Raw genomic sequence first — 21,202 nt, 5'->3', positions numbered from 1 at the left:
ATTTGTGAATGAAACCGTTGACGTGAAGGATTAACGCTCTGTGTGCAATGATAGCTGCTGTCGCTGGTTGTTGTGTGCTGGTTATGACTTGTGTTCACTTGATGGCAACTAGGATGTCCTCGCTCTGCTAAACCAAAAAACAGACAAAACAAAAAAAAAAGGGACATACAGCGCAGCGTGACTTGGTCCGTCACAACAACCACACTTCTTCTTCTTCTTCTTTTCTACTCCTCAAGCACTGAAGTTAAGCCGGCCTCTCTGGGGTTGAAGATGACGGCACGGGGAGAAACCACACACCCAAAAAAAAATGGATATGTTTTTCTCTTCAGTTGTCGTTTTGGACAAATAAGGACATGTTTGCTCAGAGAGCAGAGGAACTGCTTTGACATAGAGACAGACTGATGTTCATCATTGCTTAGGAAATGTCAGTGTATTTAACAGAATCCAGGCAGGTTTGATTTGATGTTTTTATTGTCAAACAAAAAAAAAACAAAAAAATATGGGGCTGTGCTTTTGGGGCTTTCTGTATTAGTGTCTCCATCTACTGCTGATTATACACGACGCAGATGTTTTTTTTGTTTTTGTTGAATTGTGATAACCGTGCGTATCAAATGAGGGAAACATTCGGCATTCAGTGAAATGACAGCGCTCTGACGATGCTGTGCCCAGACACAATGGACTGAGTCATCCCCCCTCGGCTGGGTGATACTATAAAAGGTACCGACGCCACACTAGCTGTCCATCAAGGCCTAACAGTACTGTAACCATCTCAACCATGGCTGACTCATACACAGTATGTTATTTTTTACAACTTGGTGGTCGTACCACGATGGAGACCATTAACACTTGCCCTGATTGCCGTTGTGCGCGTGTGTGTTTTTATGCTCTCAACACGTCCACTCCTCCTTGCAGGCACTCCCAGCCCTTTAACCGCTTTTACTATGTCACACGACCAACTCAACTGGTGCTTCGACACACCCGACTGTAATCCTGTTGTCTTTTTGTCACTCAAGAAAGGAGGGAGAAATAAGCTTTAAGATTTGCTATTCTCTTGTGAATTTACCCTTTTTTTTTTCTTTTTAAATTAGGCGTTTGTGCTCATGTGCCATGCCAAGATCTGTATGTATGTATGTGTGTGCGTGCGTGTGTGCGCGTGTGTGGGGATGGCGAGTCAAGCCAGGAGACTTTCATTCGCACGCGATTAAAAGATTCAATGTCAGTAATATTAATCTTGATATCCTTCAGACAGATTTCCAAAATATCGTAGTTTGCCGTTCCGCTCAGTAGACTTCTGGGGAAGCTTCCTACAGATTCAGTATTTTCGGTTTACATTCATAACTGTGATGTTTAAAATTTGTTTTAAAAGGTAAGGCTTTATTGGGTGAGCCATACTGTATGCTGACCTCCTGTTAGGTCCTATACATATCTAGCAGAATGTAAGAAAAAAAATTTATTGTTCCTCAAGAATCTTATAATAGCTGTAAAAAGGGGTGGAGAAAAAAAACAACAACCTGTACCTGTACTTGTCATGCGAGGCCATGAAATCTTTTACGTAGATGTATCACTTGAAAAGAATAAAATTCAAATACAGTGTTTTATTTGACTCGTCTTGGATGTTGTTATTTCCCTTAAAGAACTTGAACACCTCCAAATAAAGGTCTCTGAGTTTCGACGGCTTCTTTAGAAGCTGATAATACTGTATGTCAGTGTTGAGCTTACAGCTTGTTCCGCTGCCCCCCAAGCTTTGAGTTAGTTCAGCTTTAACATTTAGTTTGCACACAATGCATTTGTACAAAAAAACAAGTTTATTTCCCATCATTCATTTATATTAAGCCGATTTGTTTTCAACATTTTTTTCAATGATACATCAGAGACATTCTCGCTTAGAGCTGCCTAGTGCAACCCCCCCTCCCCTCTTCACGAGGAGAGTCTGGGGTTAATGCCTTGCTCAAGGGCAACATGTTGAAGCAAAGAGGGGTAAAATTCAGTCGAAGGCTTCCTAACATCAAGATCATTACCATCTGGCCCGCGGGCCTCCTTTAACACAGGACAGGAACATGTTGTTGAGTCTGTTCAGATGGCGGCTAAACTGTAACATGCAGGCGGTGATCGCTGCGGCCACTGAACTCACGAACGCTAACCTCGCTGTTCGCTGGTTACGAGGTTTTGGTCAGTAATGTTGCAACATTTAGGCTGCTGTTTAAAGCCATGCAGCATTTAAAAAAAACAAAAACAAAAACAAACACCTTCTTGTCAGTACTGAATGTGAAACCTGGGTGTTGAGCTCACAATATGTTTTATACATGACGTTCACGCAGGGAACTCAAGCAGCTATAGGACAAGTGTGCTTTGCAGTCGTCTATTTACAACAAACCAAATCAGCAGTCATAATAAAGGTACGCGCTGTCAAAGGTTTTGGTTCAATCTCAGGCAGCGTGCAGTGTGTTCTGTTTGATTGGGAATGATCTCGGACCTGCAGCAGACCACGTGTGTATTTGTCTCGACACTGGATTCTGTCTACATGTGTGTAACAAGCTGTGTAGAAACGTAACTTGGCCGGCCTCTCCACTGCACTTGCTGCTAATAAAGCGTTCATTTATGACACTCCTCTGAAAGTATCTCAAAGTGCCGCCGTTCATGCTTTCAAACGGGATCCGACAGCCCGACTGTATCTTACAAACACGTAACTGAACATCGGCAGCATTCATCTATTCCACTCTTCAACGTTTGCTTTAGATTGAGGGAAAAAAAACTGCTGACATGTAGCGTGTACTACAGTGCCGGACTGTTGGACATTTTAGGCCGTCGCATCAAAGTTAATTAAAGCAGTTCAGGAGTAAACAAAAACAAACAAATATTCTGTACCACTATTGTGACAACAAATCTGTATAAAATGATATGGCTCACGTCCAGGGCTGGAGCTGCTTGTAGCTGCAGTAACCCTAACCCTATAGAATAAAAATAAAAAGTGCCTTAAAAAACAAAAGGTTCATCCCTGTAATAACAAGTCCTCAGTGCGTGGCATGCAAGTAACAATGTAAAGTCCAGTTTGTCCCTCCTGCTCGCGGCACGTCACCGGTACAAACGCCAGTTGAACAGTTGTGGCTTTAATAATAAATTTAAAAAAAAAACCTCTCTGCTTCTCTTGGATTGCCAGCAGCCTCTCGTTGGGGGACAGTGGACGAAGGTGAGACTCTGTGCGGCGCTGTGGCGGACATCAGACCTTCGGTGGGGGTACTGGCCTCAGAGCCTGGAGGACAAACCGAAAAGATGCATTCGTTGACGAACATTTTGAGGAATAGTTCGGCATTTTCTGACACGCACTCACTTGCTTTCTTGCCGAGAGTTAGACGAGAAGATTGACACCTCTGTCATGTGCTACAGCTAGCAGCCGGTTGGCTTAGCTTAGCATAAAGATTGGAAGTAGGGGGAAACAGCCAGCCTGGCTCTGTCTGAAGCTCACGAATTAACACAGTATATCTTGTTTGTTTAGTCTGCGCAAAATGTGTGGTGGTTTCCCCCCCTGTGCCCAGTCTTGATGCTAAGCTAAGCTAAGCTAACCAGCTGCTACCTGTAGCTTCATATCTATCACACATTATGTTTCCCAAAATGTCTAACAATTGCTTTAACCTTTTCAGCTTGTCAGGTGTCCTGAAAGCTGCAGCTCACATGTTTTACACCCAGTTTGTGTACAGTCACAAGTACAAATTACCTTTTTTCCCCCCCGCAAAAATAAGTGCAAAAGTGAATTTTTGATGTTTATGATTGATTAATTTAGGACACCTAATTATGGACACCGTCTTGAGATTTTGGCGACAGGAGAAAAAACATAATAAAAGTTATGATCTATTTGTGTCTTCTGCTGTGTGGCTTTGAGGGAGGCTTCATTACCTGGCGTGCAACCATATAGTTCTGGCTCGGGGGTTTAGGTCTGTTCCCTGCTGGAGGTGGTGGAGGTGGAGGTCCTTTGGGCTTTCGCCGTCCTGCCTAAAATTTTAAGAGTTGTCAGGAAATGCATTGACTAGTTGACATGATGTGATATATCTCGGCTCAACACCTGTAGCACTGTATATAGCCAGCACATCACCTGTGACACGGGCATGGGTTGACTAGGAACGGGCCGTTTGTGAGCGGAGCTGTCCACTGCTGGCTTCTTCCTCTGGGTGTGTGCGCTGTTATAAAAAAAAAGAAAAGGGAGACTTAATCTGCTGGCTGAGGTGAGTTTACAGTAACATAGCCAGACCAAGACCTGCAATCGGGTGATGATCACTTACGTTGGCAACATGGGACTCTGCCGTTTTTTCCAGATGAACCCTACCGCGCCAGCAATGACACCTAAAACCACTAGTATAACTGTCATCACGATGGCAACGGTTGCTCCTGCAGGAACGGAGTGGAGATCAGCTTGGTTTGGATGCAGTGGTGCAACATCAGTGATTCAAATTCGATATTAGTTGTGCAGAAAGTGCAGGTGGGGCTTACCAGTAGAAAGATGGCTTCTATCCTCCGAATCGCAGTAAGGAGGCATCCAACCAGGCTCACACTGACACTCACTCCTGTGGTTGCACACCTGATGCGCCCAAAGGGAATTGTTTTTGTTGTTGTTTATTCATTCTTCACTACAGTTTAGTTTGCACATAGTTTTACATATTGCGACATTGTTTGAGCAGCCATTTTCCCCCACCAGCCTTATTAAGATCCCTTCTGTGAAGAAAGCACTTGCCAGACATTTAGTAGTCATATATATATATAATTCCAATATATATATACACTGTATATATTCAACATATAGTTTTTTATCTGAAGGGGCAGTAATTCAATAATCCTCACATATAACGCCAGACATATTTCTTATTTGTATCTTTTTTTCTATTGTCTTCTGTTTGTTATGCTCACGTGTTTCATAATTCTAGTGTTTTTTTTCCTTTATTGATAAAATCACATATTTGTGGTCCCTTTTTCAGTACTTTTAATCCATGAATGAATGACTTTAATAGATGACATAAACTAAAGTGAACTCTGAGCAGTGTCGGCGTGTTCTTACGGCATGGCCGGGGCATTTCGCTGAGCAGTTTGTGTCTCTGTAAGCTGTCTCAAGATCCACACACTCATTCTCGCTGCACACCTTCGGAGAAAAAAAACAAACAAAAAACAAGTAAGTGACAAACACATTGCTTACACATGTAGATTTACAAAAAAAAACAAAAGCCTTACCTTACTGTCCCCACATTTGGTCCCAGCGTCCACCTGGCCGTAGTCCTTGGTGTAGTCTTCAAAGAAAGCTGCCTTGCAGTTGCCGAACCTGACCATGCGGCCGTAGTTTGGGTTAGCGTTGCCGTTGTTGCAGAAGAGCTTGCCACAAAACACGTCTCTGCAGTGGAAGAGGGGCCCAGGTTAATAACATTCACTACACTTATTAACTTCAAGTCAGCATTTATTCTCACACGGACACTTTACTTTGATGAGTCTGCATATTAAAGTCGAGATGAAATGAAAAAATTCCCTTTAAACCCTTTTCGATCACTTCCACATTGTGCTTCTGTCTGGTATAATCTATGCCAAAAACATAAAAAAAAAATCTCTTCCTTTATATTGTTATTCCAATATATATATATTTCTTCCTGCAAAACAAAATATGTTGTGCGCTTACATAAGCTTGAACCAACCAATTTCAACCAACAATATCGTGACATCCACCCATCAATCAATCTTCAGCTAACATTCGGTAGTTAGCTAGCTAGCGACAGTGTGATACGTTGGTTATGACACGCCCACTTTTCAACGTTCAAATCAAATTCCTCCCAACGCCACGTCCCGCCCGCCCGTCCTGTTTCACATGGCAACACATTAGATCTCAAAATGCCGTTTCATCTCGACTTGAAACTACAAAGAATACTGTTAAGGGGAGAGAGAGAGAGAGAGAGGACAGGGTAACTGTATGTGGTGCTGAGACTCACTCTCGCTGGCAGGGGATGTACCGGTCCTTTGAGGGGCGTTTGCAGAAGGCGTAGTAGATTCCTCTGGTGTTCTGATCATAGCAGGACGAGGGGGCGTCTACAGCACCTGATGACATGAGAATATAGACTTTCAGGTGTATTTAGGGTCTGCTGGGACAGCAGGATCCTATTTAAATGTTATCTCTTCTCCTTCACAACGTGGTGTAACACAGAGCGATGAAACACACGGACACTCACTTGATCCATACAGCTTGACACACTGGTTCGGCCTCTGTGGACACTGGCCGTTGTAGCAGTATCCCAGGTCTCCGTCACACGGGAGGCCGTTCACGGCGAAGACATCCTCGGGGCATTTGTCGCTCTTCCCATCGCAGTGCTCCGCCAGATCACAATCATCCTGCTTCCTGCGGCACTCCCTGGACCGAGGCGAGATCTGTGTGGAGGTGGGAGTCACGGCACGTTGCGTCAGATCACATATCAGTGTTTGAACTGTGCCATATAAATAACCACGCCTTGCTTGCTTTGCCTAGGTTGTGGTGGTGGAGGGTAAATGCACCTGCACTCTTTTAGCCACCATTTTATTTTCACCAGGTGAATGTAAGTCTCTTAGCTCTCGCTTAGCTTTGGCCTCACCACCTCCTGAGGGATAATATCTGACTCTTTAGCTGCTAAAGTCTCTAACAGTCTGTCGTTTGCTGCTGAGCAGGTAGCGTACAGTGGGTTTTTTAGAGCTTTTCTGCTGACAACAGCTGCCTGCTGCGGGCCGAAAACGTTGCTGTGAGAGCTGTGAGAGTGAACCAAAACAGTAAAGTTGTGGGCCGGACAGCTAAACTAAAAGCCGAAAACTATACCCCTTGTCGTTTGTTGTTATTGTTATTATAAAAATATAGATAACAGCTGCTTTAAGGGCAGTTTAGTGCCGCCTTAAGCCCTGTCAGTAACACATTTTACGAGTGAATTTCACTCAGCGTCGTAAAGTCAGCTTCAAAGTACACCTCATTCGTAATTAAACCATCACATGCACTGATTTAAACAGCCGTGAAGAAAATATGAAGAAAATTACACACACCTGACTTCAAATTGATCTCCATAATTTTTTCTGGAGCAGGTTTAAACGCTTGTAATACCTTACGTGCCCACTAGAGGGCTGCAGCAGATCAAACAATTGGAGCGGGTGAAGGAAGATTTCATGGGATGTACTCAACATTTTGCACAAAGCTAAAAAAAAAAAAAAAAGCAGATACCGCAGCATTTATAGAATCACATCTGCCCACCTTGCAGCTCTCACAGCACTCGCCATCGGCACACTGCGCACCCTCCCTCAGGGTGCAGGTGGTGGCATTGCAGCATGGGTTGGTGCACTCCTATAAGGACAACACAGAAGTCATTAGGCTGTTGTTAGTGCTTCTCTTAGTTATGTTGCGTTCAACGTCCTCATCTCATGTTCCACTCAGGAATGTCCCTGTGTTTTTAGAAAAATCTGTTTTTTTTTCTTTTGCTCTCGACGTAACAGCAGGCTTTTTTTTGTGTCCCTGCTGAATACCAGCAGAGGCACAAACAGGTCTGAGCATAGTTGCAGCTCTGCATGACTCTCAGTGTAATGAACTTCTCAGTGCAAATTACAAGTTGTTTTACTGACGCGCTACATTGACGTTAAGGTACAAAAGGCACCAGCAATCTACACAGTCTGTGAGGGTCTGTCAATTCATTGTACCTGAGTACCACGAAACACAGTCTTGTCATTTCAAGATGGCGCAACTTGCAACTAGCAGGATAATTAAAAGTGCCCACTGTTCTGTTCTGTTCTGTCCTGACATAGTAATAGTGCAACAACACTTCCAAGAGGAAAAATAACTTCTAAAATCTTAAAGAGTTCACATAGTTAGGTAAGATGGGCTCAAATGGTTCGAGAAATAAATGTGTCGCTGCGTGTTGAACAGCCTCATTGTCATAATACCTCTGGGCAAAGAAACAAGCTAAAAGAGTCAAGATCAGACAGAAGAAAACAATGGCCTTGAGGCAGATCCTCCGTCAGACGCGAGCACACACGGACACAAACCAGTACAGGGAATGCCGCAATGTTAGATCTTCTGTATAATTTGCAGAGCCTCCGTATTTTCTACCGTAATAATACTGTGGGGCAGCAGCAAGGCTTGCTGGTAACTGAGAAGCGTAAGGGAGAATAAAGGTTTGTGAGTAGAAAAGCTCCGTCTCACCAAAAATAAGATGTTATTGTTGCTAGAGAGTGAAGAGCTGATTTGTAGGCAAGTCCATACAGGCTGACTAAATTCAATGAGGCTTTGCAACACCACTTCCACCTATTTTTCTTACGCTCCTTATTCAATATGACCTTTCACTACGCATGTCAGTGAATCTGGGCCCTGAGGTGCTCCTCTGCACTTTGACCTCAAAGAGGACGGTGAAGTTAGGGAAGACATTTCCTCCAGAGGAATCAGTGGAATGTTGCAAAGTCAAATCAGTCTCGGACAAGGGCTCGTTTTGGTTCGCCTACCTCCACGGCGCCGCAGTCACACTGCTCTCCTTTCTCCACAAAACCGTTCCCGCAAAACGAGGGAGCCACCAGGCTGCTGTAGTCCGGTTTGTCCAGCAGGCAGCTGGGGCTGCGGCTCGTCTGGTACCTCTCGTAGTTGCTGCTGCTGCAGCTGCTGAAAGTCCGAGGAACATTCCAGCTGAGGAAAAAGAACGACAGCACATTTTCCTTGTTAACTCTAAAGTGCCATTCTTCAAGTCCTCCCAGGAAATCCAGCTTTTTGTTCACAGCAGGCACTGCTCACCAAAGCAGCGAAATGCTTTTATTATGTTATTATTTACACCTGTGCTTTTCCTACTGCGACATGTCAGAATGTCCTCTGTTAGCACTGCAGTCGTATTACATTGTCAGACTCACACTGGACAGTTAAAAAAAAAAAAAAAAAGGATCAAAATCGATGCAGCAGAGCCACAAATATCATCTATTTTATTCTACACATTTTACTTCCTAGTCAAACCCTGGTGCCTACATCACCCACAATGCAATGCACACGATGCACCCTGCCGGCAGTTCGGTCTGCAATTTGGGTGGGTCATGGTAGTAGCGGCTAATGTGGCCTTGGGCTACATACGTCTGGTAAGCTCACTTCTTTCTAACGCTTCTAAATTTTCAAACTCGTAGTCTTCAGCCCCAACCAACGCCGAGAGATTAAGAATCTTCTACTGACACAATCTGACCTACTTTTATCAATACACCTTTTGATTGACAGCTTTTCTTACCTGAGTGCTGCAGCCATGATGCAGCTATCCCCAGAACAAGCACAGCCACTCGAGTCATCATGGTCCATGCCAAGGTTATGGCCCATCTCATGAGCCAGCGTCGCTCCTATTGCAATGGCCTGGTCATTGTGATCCTGAGAGATAACAAGCACATATATACATATATATATATATATATATATATATATATATATATATATATATATTATATGAGTGGAACTCAATTAACATGTAGTCACTTTTATCTGCATTTTACATTCATTTAAAGCAAGCATGCACGGCAAGGTTCGCCTGCTAACTCATGATAAAAATATCTGTTTCCTCAATCTGCTGCATGTTTCTTAATTTTCTAACCGCTGCAATGCTCATTCTTTACTGAGATAGTTCCTCTATTCCCATGGCAGAGTCTAGACGTGTGCTGCACTACAGTGGACGGGTTTCAAAATCGTCATGTGGTAAAAAAAGTTACACTTCCTCTTTAAAATATTAGATAAAAAAAGGTTCCGAATGTTTGTTTCTTATTGATGATAGCAGGGCAGCGAGAGGAACATACACTGACTACAGAGACACGCATCTGCTTCATCTTTTGCACTTATTGAGATGTTGGCTGCCTCTTGCCATTGCTCATAGAATAACAAGAGTGCAGCAATGCTAGCAGCTCTGTGAGGCTGTACTTAGGCACAGTGTTGCTTTGAGCAGCAGTACATTTAGCAATAAACACAAAGCACAGCTGGTTTGGATGTCCAATAGTACTGGACAAATTGAAGATTTGACATGATGATGCTGCTAGAGGAAAAGTTAAGGGATCACCAAAGTTATCACAGTTCATCCTGAGGGGGACATGTACGTTATTAAGTGGCAATCCATCCAAGCCATAAAAGTCAACGTCATGGTGCCGCTAGAGAAAAACTGAGGGGGTCACCAAAGTCAGTAGGATACATCCTCTCGAGACCATGAATGTCTATGAATAATATCATGGCAATTCATCCAATAGTTGAGATATTCCATTTAAAACCAAAAATGTCGACCTCATGGTGGCACTAGAGGAGAAGTCGGGGGATCATCAGAGTCAGTAGGATTCATCCTCTGGGGACCATGGATATTTGGATGGATATATTGTTGTTGAGACATTTCACTCTGTACCAAAGTGGAGGACCCACTGAGAGACTGGCATTGCCACATTTACACGGCTACATATAAATTCCTTGGTGGCTAAAATTACACCCATCCAGGAGTATGGTGTACAATATATAGCAACCAAATAACAGATGGAAGCAGTCCTCCTGTCTCGCAGGAACACCTTACCTGTACTACTCCAACAGAGTGACCGGAGCAAAGAGTCCCAATGTAAGCCAGTCCCACAGTGGCTCCTTCAAAGTCAATACCACTGAAAGACAAGGAATGGCAATATGAAAAGCTGTTATCCACACATTGTGACGAAACCATATCTGCTGTTCATCAATCCAACCGCATCCATCTGTTCATACTCTAAATATAGATATACACTTTCTGAATAAAAAGCATTTCTCTATTCACAGGAAACATGGCTGGATGGCTGGCTTCAGCAGTTCTGTGGCACCTCGACCAGTTTCACAGAGGCATGCTTTGGTTGTCAAATGACTGGCCAAGGTCAACATGAACTAAACTGGCATCAGAGGTTTTGTTTAGTGTGACAAATAAACCATCTATACCACATTTTAAAGCTTCTGTTCCAAAATGTTTTGTTCGGCTGTTTGTTTTGTGGAGGAGTTTCCTGTGGCATCAAAAGTTTTCGAACATAGCTGACACACCTCCACCTCATGATAGGAGTGATACAGGCCAGTGTTTAATGCTACCTGGAACTGACATTTAAAGGCGATTTGAAAGGCAAAGTCTGACAAGTCTGGCTGATCTCTTCCCTTGTGTGATTGTCAATGTGTCGATTTGAATTTGACGCATACACCTAAAAACATTATTTGTGACATCAAATCTAGTATTGAAGCCAATTCCAGGCTTAGTTTAATGATGTTACAACACAAGGTTGTGCAACGAAATTTACGTCAATCGCGGTACAATATGCAATACACGCAAGTTACACAAGCAACTTCGGTGCATGTACAGTTCATGTGAAAGAAACAAAATGTGGCCGTTTTAAGACACAAACCAGAGCTCGCAACGTCCTTCTATTTAACAAGAAAGATAGAGAATGACCTTCGTCGACAGGTTAATTGTGAAGCCTGACCCCATGCCAACTATCCCCAGAGCAACAACGGTAAGTGGGAGTCCGTATGTAAGCAACAAAAGCCAAACAAACCCCAAACATTTTAAAAGACATTTTGATAAATTATTTGACTGGCTTTCCATAATTTGAGACCATTTGGTTCAGAATCAGAATCAGAATCAGAAAAACTTTATTGATCCCCGGGGGGAAATTGTACTCTGTTTCTACTCATAGAGACTGTTCAGACCTGATGAGTTGTGCGTTGTCATGCTTTTTCCTCTTAACCAGCTCAGAGTTTCTCCACTTCATGAAAGCGTCCAGATTGGCCCCGGCCGGGGGGGTCACAGAGATCAAGTCACCATTGGACCAGATCTCAAGCCCCACCAGAGCGATGAAGGTCCTCAGGGGCTTATATGCCTGCAAGCAGTACCAGCAGGAGGTCACCAGAAACAAAGCATGAGAAAGGCAACGTCTACATTGTTCATTTTGTACAGGAAAGGAGACTGAATGATCTGGAAACGTTTAGGGCAGCTGCAAGAAAGGGAACTAAGAGACTAGATATCATCACAGCACTCACAAATTGCTGACCAGTGGACAGTTTTTATGTGTCATTTGTGCCTTGGAATTTGCCCAGAAATAGCAAAAGCACTGACTCACCATGTTGACAAAGTTGACAATTTCAAATATCCTCTTTCTCAGCTGTGTCTGATCCCGCTTCATCTTCACGTACTGAAAGCGAATGCCACGTTAGAGGAAGGTCACATCCTATTTCTCAGCCATTGATTCATTATAAACTACCCACATGACTTATGATGATGCGCTGACTTTGACCACTATATTGCCAAAAGTATTGGCTCACCTGCCTTGACTCGCATATGAACTTAAGTGACATCCCATTCTTAATCCATAGGGTTTAATATGATGTCGGTCCACCCTTTGCAGCTATAACAGCTTCAACTCTTCTGGGAAGGCTTTCCACAAGGTTTAGGAGTGTGTTTATGGGAATTTTTGATCATTCTTCCAGAAGCGCATTTGTGAGGTCACACACTGATGTTGGACGAGGAGGCCTGGCTCTCAGTTTCCGCTCTAATTCATCCCAAAGGTGTTCTATCGGGTTGAGGTCAGGACTGTGCAGGCCAGTCAAGTTAATCCACACCAAACTCTCTCATCCATGTCTTTATGGACCTTGCTTTGTGCACTGGTGCACAGTCATGTTGGAACAGGAAGGGGCCATCCCCAAACTGTTCCCACAAAGTTGGGAGCGTGGAATTGTCCAAAATCTCTTGGTATGCTGAAGCATTCAGAGTTCCTTTCACTGGAACTAAGGGGCCAAGCCCAGCTCCTGAAAAACAACCCCACACCATAATCCCCCCTCCACCAAACTTTACACTCTCCTGGCAACCGCCAAACCCAGACTCGTCCATCAGATCGCCAGATGGTGAAGTGCGATTCGTCACTACAGAGAACGCGTCTCCACTGCTCTAGAGTCCAGTGGCGGCGTGCTTTACACCACTGCATACGACGCTTTGCATCGCACTTGGTGATGTATGGCTTGGATGCAGCTGCTCGGCCATGGAAACCCATTCCATGAAGCTCTCTACGCACTGTTCTTGAGCTAATCTGAAGGCCACATGAAGTTTGGAGGTCTGTAGCGATTGACTCTGCAGAAAGTTGGCGACCTCTGCGCACTATGCGCCCCAGCATCCACTGACCCCGCTCCGTCATTTTACGTTGCCTACCACTTCGTGGCTGAGTTGCTGTCGTTCCCAATTGCTTCCACTTTCTTATAATACCACTGACAGTTGACTGTGGAATATTTAGGAGTGAGGAAATTTCACGACTGGACTTGTTGCACAGGTGGCATCCTGTCACAGTACCACGCTGGAATTCACTGAGCTCCTGAGAGCGACCCATTCTTTCTCAAATGTTTGTAGAAACAGTCTGCATGCCTTGGTGCATGATGTTATACACCTGTGGCCATGGAAGTGATTGGAACACCTGATTTCAATTATTTGGATGGGTGAGTGAATACTTTTGGCAATATAGTGTATGTGGTCCTCATCAAAACCAGGTCAAATTGTCCCAAAGATTGTCTGCTTGCTGAATCACACAGGTAAGACTTACCAACACCAGCGGGACAAGTCTGGTCATGTCGCCCCACAAAGTATACCAAATTAGCCAGAGAATGATTTTCATGTGTGTCAATGTTCCATGTGTATATCTTACCACACGGTTATCAGCAACAAGGAAGAGCTCAATGTATTTCTGTTGATAGACAAAAGATAAACCCTGGAGGACAGAAGAAGAATTTTTTGTTAATGTCTTCTTTAAGCTGTAAAATTGCCAAATATGTCTTTATAGACCATGCTACTAGACTGAATGATGTTTTTTTTTTTTTTGTTCATTTTGTGCCACATTTAACCTCAGATAGCCTGATAAGACTAAAAGGTGCTGGGTGTTTTGACAGCAATGGTGTTACCGCTGATCTGGAGCGGCTGCGGCTTGTTGGTGGTTCAAAGTCCGTACTCCAGCTAGTGTTGGTGACGCCACACACTGCAGGCGTGGAGTTCTTGTCGTTAAAAGTCATCACTGCATGATCGCCCTCATCGCCACCAGACAGGGGCTCAATCAGGTACTTCTGGGCAGACGTTCTGAAGTAACCCCTAATTCCAAGATCATGCCAGTTAGTCTTTTAGTTCAACAGACATTGCTTCGAGGCAGAAGTAAATCCATTGGTTGAGTCACACCTCAGTACATACAATACATGGCTTAACATAGGAATACAAAGGGTTCTTCTTTTCGAAGTACACTTGTCCTTGGTCTGAGGCAGGTTTGTTAGCAAGCTTATTGAACCTTGTAACAGTAATGTTTAACAATTTAGCTTAAATAAATGAGGTTAATCCTCAATACAAACTGAGAAACTGGGTCAAAAGGAAAGAATGGTTTGAGGGCTTACCTGAGTCCGTCACAAGTGCTGATGCTGACAGATGATTCGCTGTCATTCACAATTCTCCCATGATAGTAGCAGTGATCCTGGTAAAGACATGAGGATGATGCCTGGGTTATCAAATAAGAAAATCCAAACTGTCCTTTGAATCGTTTTTTTTCTAGCATTTATTCTCAGGCAATTGTTGAACGGTCAAAGAATGAAATGGAATCTGTTCTTAGAAGAATTGAAACATGTAGTTTTGAAAGCACAGCTGCATGTAATTCGTGGTGATTCCAAGCACCAACCCTGCGGGTCTGAAAAGTGAAGCCATTGCGGAAGTGCCTTAAACCTGCATTCTTTCTAATGGCCAGCAGGGGGCGACTCCACTGGTTGCAAAAAGAAGTCAGATTGTGTAAAAGTCTATGAGAAAATGCCCCTACTTCTCACTTGATTTATTACCTCAGTAAACATTTTCCTCATGAGTTCTAGTTTCAAGTCTTCATCAATACAACATGATGTTCATTTTGTAAATTATGGTCCCATTTAGAGTAAAATAGACGATAAAGGGGGGTGGCTACTTGGTGATTGACAAGTCACTTCCACTGCGACCTGTCAATCAGGATAGCGGCATTCGGCTGTTCATCTCCAACCTCTCGTCCAAATATGGTCACGTCTAATTCCAAAAAACCACCACGGCAACGGCCAAAACACCAAACTCAACGGTTCAAAACGATAGTACACAAACCAATGGGTGATGTCACAGTGGCTACGTCCACCTGTTTTATACAGTCTATGAGTGAGTCACATCTTAGGTATGGGAAACTGAAACTTGCCTGCAAATGCAAACACTTACGATGTCGTCTGGAGCTGTGGTGACTTGAGTCCCATCATCTTGGTAGTAAGTCTCAGTGTAGTCTTTGGTGAGTAATTCACTGATGATGAAAAGATATAAAAATAAATGGCCATCATGCCATATTAAGTTACATAATGCTGGCATTCTAATACATTTCTTATGGTCTATGATTTCTCTCACTTATTTTTGAGACTTTTTGAGAAGTCAACATTTATTTACACGAGTAATATTGGAAATCAGATTCTGAGGCTGTGAAAATCTTTAACACTGGATTACCTTGAAAGTTGGTTACATTACCAGTAAGCATTTGTCTTTTTGTGCCTGATACTTCAAAGATGCCTTAAGGGAAGTAAGAACTTACTTATTTTTTTCTAGTTGCATTTCAATGTCTCTTCCTCCCACCATCATTGCATACTTAATGGTCTCTGGCCTGAGATGCTGCGGAAAAGAAAGATGTGAAACTGTGCTTTCAGTGATTATTTCTTATTTCACGTTTCCCATGACTAACATCGCATCCAGAGCTTGATTGTGTATGCGAGAACAGCACAAATGTATCTCTGAAACTGACACTTAAAACAGAAAACGTACCTCTGTATGCCTTTTTCTAACTGTGTGAAGTCTGACAGGGCGAACCACCTCGTAGTCCTTCGCCTCTCCGAACTCATGGCCATGGCTTTCTGTGGAGACACAACATTCATCATACTACTTAGTGATAATATGCTCATTTGGTGTTTTATGGTATATAGAAAGGAGTTATTTATTACTTGTTTAAAGGTGTATTTTTTTAACAATCACCTTAACTAGCCTAGCAGTGAAGCCCCTGCTTCCAGTCTTTGTGCTAACGAAGTTAAAGTCCCCCTACACTCAAAAACATGTTTCACTTCCTGTTCCTACAGGCGGATGTTTGAGCTTCACTGCAGAATGATGCGTGTGCACAGTTTGGCACTAGAAGGCTGTTTTCACATTCATCTGCTGAAAGCGGAAAGTTTCCTTGTGCTCATTGAAAATCTGATTTTAAGGGGCGGGGCCTATAATAATGATTTGTTACATCATGCTTGTAACTATTACAGGTTCCATAGATTCTGACACATGTAATGAGCTAGAAGGAGTAGATGCCTTTTTAAAGATTTTAATGTGGAAATTCTACTTGTTTTGTGGAAAAAACATATCAGACACACATTATTGTTCAAAGCAGACTATTTGTATATATATTTTTAATACATGTGGGGAGGGGATCTTTAAGCTAAACTTGTCCCATGCTTTGCAAATCTTCCAGTCTTTAATGGATTAAAAAGACTGCTCGGTTAAGTCAGACCTGACACATTCTGTGCCCTGATCTCCATAGTCGCATAATTCCAGCGAACAAAGATATAAATGTCTATCTGTAACTAAATGGACAATGCGCTTTCTGTTTTACCCAGAGTCAAAGAAAGACACCGTTTTCTTCACTTTGTGTCCAGTACAGAGTTTGGCCCTGTTTGTTTACACTGTTGCTGAGGTTGCTGAGCGTCATGATTTCTACTACTTTTTCTTGACATTGTTGTTTGCTTTTTAGAGGACAGGTACAATACACCCCCAAGGGTGTAGGCTTGATTTAGAAAGTGTTGGGGACATATTTGGCAAAAAAGAAATTGGGATTTTTTTGTTGCATTCCCTGGAATCCTACACAATATATTATGACTATATTTGTCCAGCTTTGGTCTTTCACATGGGATAAATTGTTTTTTAAACCCTAACCCTGAGATAACGTAGGGCACACACGGCCGTCCCTCTCTGATAACTGTACTGACAACCACTAAGTGATACACCTCAACTTAAAAAGAAAAAAGGCATGCATAGCTACTTACATTTACCAAGAAATAAGACCTTATGTCTCTTTTTCTTGACGTCCATCACACTAATCCAGACTGCTGAATTAAGAGGAAATGTAATGTAAACTACAGTAACCCTGTAGCCACACAGATGGGATTTCAGTCCTGGAAGAATGACTGATGCTCCTCTTGTTTAGTATAATGCTGACATGAGACAAGGACAGTTAATGTTAGCCAAGCGTACTAGCTTCTAGTATAACGTTAATATGCCTAACTGTTTGTACAGTGCTAACCTTAGCAGGACTATTACAGTTCCTGGTCTGCAGTGAGTTGGCCTGGCCCAGGACAGCTGTGTGTTTCCTATCACTGAACAACCAACGCGTCTCATTTGATATCAGCACCATGACCTCATGATCGCAGCCTGGACCGTCTCCAGCTCGCTCCTCTGACTGAGCTCTTTCTGATTCAAAGTGCACTCCAGCCGTCACATCGCTGCATGTGAAGGAGACGGGGGCAAAGCCAACAAGCACCAACAGAAACTCTATTTCTCATCCAGAGGGAACGTGACGGGGCTAACTTTGATTTAAATGCATATGCAATTAATATCAAATTAGTGGTGGAGACAATTTTAGGTAATCAGAAAAGTGGCAGGGGACATATCCCCACCGTCCCTACCATAAATTACGCCCATGCCCCAGAGTATAAAACAAACGTGCTTACATGCAGCCTGGACAAGCAGAATTCCAGATTTAGATGTGAAGCTTGATACCACTCCAATGTCTGCTTGGCATAAAGACTGGAAACAGGACGAAACAGCAAGCCTGTCTCTGGCCAAAGGCAACAAAATCCACCTACCAGCACGTTATATCTTATACACGTATATCTAATTCATACAATAACCAAAGCGTGAAAACGACATGTTCAGACATGAGATTTGTAACAATCTTCCCATCATCGAATAAGCATATTTCCTTCAACGTCAAACTATTCCTTTGACATTTGAAAAAAGATCAGGTGAGCAAATGTGTGGCGTTTACTCAGAACCAGAGGGTTTCTTTCAAAGTCTTACACACCTCCGGTGGCCCCATCTGCATACTGAAGGACCCCGCATGGGCCCTAAGGTTGAGAAACTCTGCTTTACCCCCAGGCCTATGCAGAAAAGACTGAAAAACAAGGACGCCCGCTGCATTCCCAAAGATTCGATTGCAGCTTTACAAACTGGATCATTTGGATGAAACGTATTATTATTATTTATATCAGCCTTCACAGCAGATTAGAGATAAAAACATGCCAGGTTAGTGCAAATTGTTGCTGAGCTGCCTGCATGCCCTCTGGTGTTTCTAGCTGCAGCTCAAACACTTGGGCAACCAACCTGTACAGTAATTATGGGATTTTTCTGTTGGCTCTGTTTACCAACCCGTGACACATTAATACAAAGTGTACAGAGTATACTTTTGATAACCTTATCAGCGGGAACACAGAAGGCTTTGTGAGCAGGAAAGTCTTCACATCAGACTAGTCAAGTTAAACCCTGTATTTTGGTTGTATGATGACCAGGACCTGGATTCACCTCTCAGTCTTTATAGTAGTTTACATTGTGTTTGCTATAATGGGGTGGAGTGTTATTTCACTGGAATTGTCAGATGAGGTCTCTTAGTTGCAACTTCACAGTTTCACATCTATTTGTGGTGGAGGCCAACTGTCCCTTGCTTGCCATGTTTATAAAACCGTAAACCAAAACAAGTACTTCATTTTTTTTGTGTGTTCTCTGTAGGTTTCATCACTTCCTGATTTCGAAATAGAAAAGAAAATGTGTCTTTCTGAATTCGTTTGTTGAGATCTTCTACACCTCATCGCTACCGGATGTCGTCTCACCAACGTAAAGAAACCTTCTTTTTGGAAGGAAGGAAATGACTAAGCCACTCTGAGTCATGGTTACCTGCTGGCGAGGTACGCAGTGGCACCTGACAGGGTGGAGGCTTTGTTGTGATCCAAAGTCCAGCTCCGACAGCGTGTCACAACATCGGCGAGGCGTTGAAAAGTAATTCCCACTCATTTCGCTTGGCTTATGAAGCCTCATTAGATGGCAATGCGTGCGCTTGCAGTGTTAGCGACAGCAATTAGGCACACAGTCACTCTGCTATCATATGTTGCACAAGCAAATATCATTAGTGTACATTTTGTCGCAAAAAGTTCCATTTTCACTGACGTAGCGTCAGTGATAATACTGCCTTTAAGTCTTTAAAGAACACCCACATCCATTTAGTTTATGATACAGCACATATCGGGTTTGGTCAGGTGTTTCAGAGCCCTTTTTACTTTATGCTCAGGAGCAGAAACCCACAAGTTAAAGTGCTGTGAATGAATAGGACAGGATAGACCGAGGCTTTAGTTATTAATTAGCCACTGTGCTGAGTGGAGGTAACAGTATCCGGTGACTTACCTGAGGGCTTGAGCGAGGCATTTAGGATGAGGACCCACAATAGGAGTGTTGGCGTCATTGTCCAAGCACCTACAGTAACTGTAACAGAGCAGATCAGTGCTCTGATCAGGCTTTATGCTGTCTACCTGCATGCTGTGCTGCTGCTCTTGAGAGGCCACGCCTTCGCCCTCCTGGGCCTGTCACAGCTACTTCCTCCTTGACAACAAATGTACAGCAACCGGTCTGAACACGCCCCTGCCTCTCTCATGGAATGCAGGAATGACACCGGGCTGTGGTCAAAGCTGAACTTGAAGTCTCCCACATTGAGCTTCAGGACAGACTCTCATGTCTTACAGCCCCCTGGGATTCATCAGCAGTAATTTAGACAAATACATCCCACACGTTTCCTACCTTTTGGCTGGATGAAATTCCTACCTCTTCGTCTTCTTGTCTTTGCATGAAAGCCATAAATCAGCAGTTTAACATCATCCCCTGTTGCGGCTGACGGGCTGACTCACAGCACTTAAGCCACATGGTAAATTTCCACACGCGTCGCTTGTCACGCTGCCGTCACCTCATCATAAAGTTTCACAACTTCTGCCAAAAAAAAAAAGACACTGACGTTGAGCTCCATCCGCGGCGGTTTGGATGCTCCTTCCCCTGCCTCTCTGTCCCTCACCCACTGAGCACATGCTTGGAGCCACAGCGGAGACAAAGTGTCAGAGGACAATAAGGCCAATGTGCATGCTCCCTCGGCGGCAGACCGGGACAATTCAGGACACAGATCAGTGTGTGTCTCAGTAGGTGGAGCACAGTGCAGTTAAAGTAACACAGTGTGACAGTTTCATATAAAGAACGTGTCAGGCTTGCTTCCTTATCGTTGGCATAACACAATAGTGATTCAGCTTACAATCAGTTCATGCAGCTCTTGTATTTTCAGTGTCTTCGTGGTTTCGCTGTGTAAAAGGAAGAGGCACACAGGAACTGCAAACGCTATACGTTTGCAGTTTGGTGGGAATGATCAGAATAATATAGTTCCCACTGATCCCCCCACCTCCCACCCCCCCCCCCCCCCCCCCATGGGTGGACAGACAAAGAAAAGAGCAGCACACACAGAGGGAAAAAAAGAGAGAATCTCTGAACCCTCCCTGGAATAACAAATGATCTCTAGTTACATGAAAACTGCTTCTCCGCCCGCTGAGAGTCTGTTGTATCACACGCAGAGTAAAACACGGGACGGTTGGATGAGTTACACGTCCGGCTCTCATGCAAATCCTGGTCATGAACTTCTGTTGATGCCGTTCCATTCGTTTTGTGGTGGAGGACATGACCCGACTGAACAATTGCCTCTCTGTGAGCGTGCTCACCACACTGCACTCTTGGTGAAAATAAACGCATCTCTCCAATGGACTCAGAGGCTTTGAACGGCACTTGTCTCTCCGACACTGGAGCTGTGGCAGTATATGTAGAGATATTGTTTAGACAAGCCAAGACTTAAGCACCATTCAGGCATCAAGACCTGAAAGCAGCAGTCACAAGTTGTTACTCAGTATTTGTGGGGCGTTTTACAAAAGGTGGCAGGCACTGCACGTGATGCATCTCCTGAGGGAGACTTGTTACATTTCTCAACTGACTCACTTTTATCAATCAAAGCATATTTCAAACATTCTTCATCATCATAACATGCAGGGTTTTTTCAGGATTGTCTCACAGGTGTCTGAGTCCGAGGCCTCCCAACTACTGAGATACTGTCGATGAAC

General features: G+C 43.6%; 1 protein-coding gene across 1 annotated transcript; it reads right to left on the bottom strand.

Annotated features, from left to right (window-relative positions):
- Positions 1-453: 453 nt before the first annotated feature.
- Positions 454-19,562, bottom strand: LOC139284030 (zinc metalloproteinase-disintegrin-like MTP4). The gene is made up of 22 exons (XM_070904181.1): positions 19,464-19,562; positions 15,798-15,886; positions 15,571-15,647; positions 15,210-15,288; positions 14,384-14,460; positions 13,907-14,090; positions 13,654-13,716; positions 12,085-12,156; positions 11,675-11,844; positions 10,533-10,614; positions 9,228-9,361; positions 8,470-8,647; positions 7,232-7,321; positions 6,195-6,390; positions 5,958-6,063; positions 5,215-5,371; positions 5,045-5,125; positions 4,483-4,570; positions 4,275-4,380; positions 4,088-4,172; positions 3,892-3,987; positions 454-3,250 (listed from the first exon to the last, which is right to left on the bottom strand). The coding sequence occupies exons 1-22, from the start codon at positions 19,519-19,521 to the stop codon at positions 3,218-3,220; spliced, it is 2,301 nt and encodes a 766-aa protein (XP_070760282.1). The 5' UTR covers positions 19,522-19,562; the 3' UTR covers positions 454-3,217.
- Positions 19,563-21,202: the final 1,640 nt, after the last annotated feature.

The sequence above is a fragment of the Enoplosus armatus genome, chromosome 4 (assembly GCF_043641665.1).
Source record: "Enoplosus armatus isolate fEnoArm2 chromosome 4, fEnoArm2.hap1, whole genome shotgun sequence".
Taxonomy (NCBI): Eukaryota; Metazoa; Chordata; class Actinopteri; order Centrarchiformes; family Enoplosidae; genus Enoplosus; species Enoplosus armatus.
Note: the sequence above shows the minus strand (reverse complement) of the source record. Positions and strands in the feature narration are given on the sequence as shown.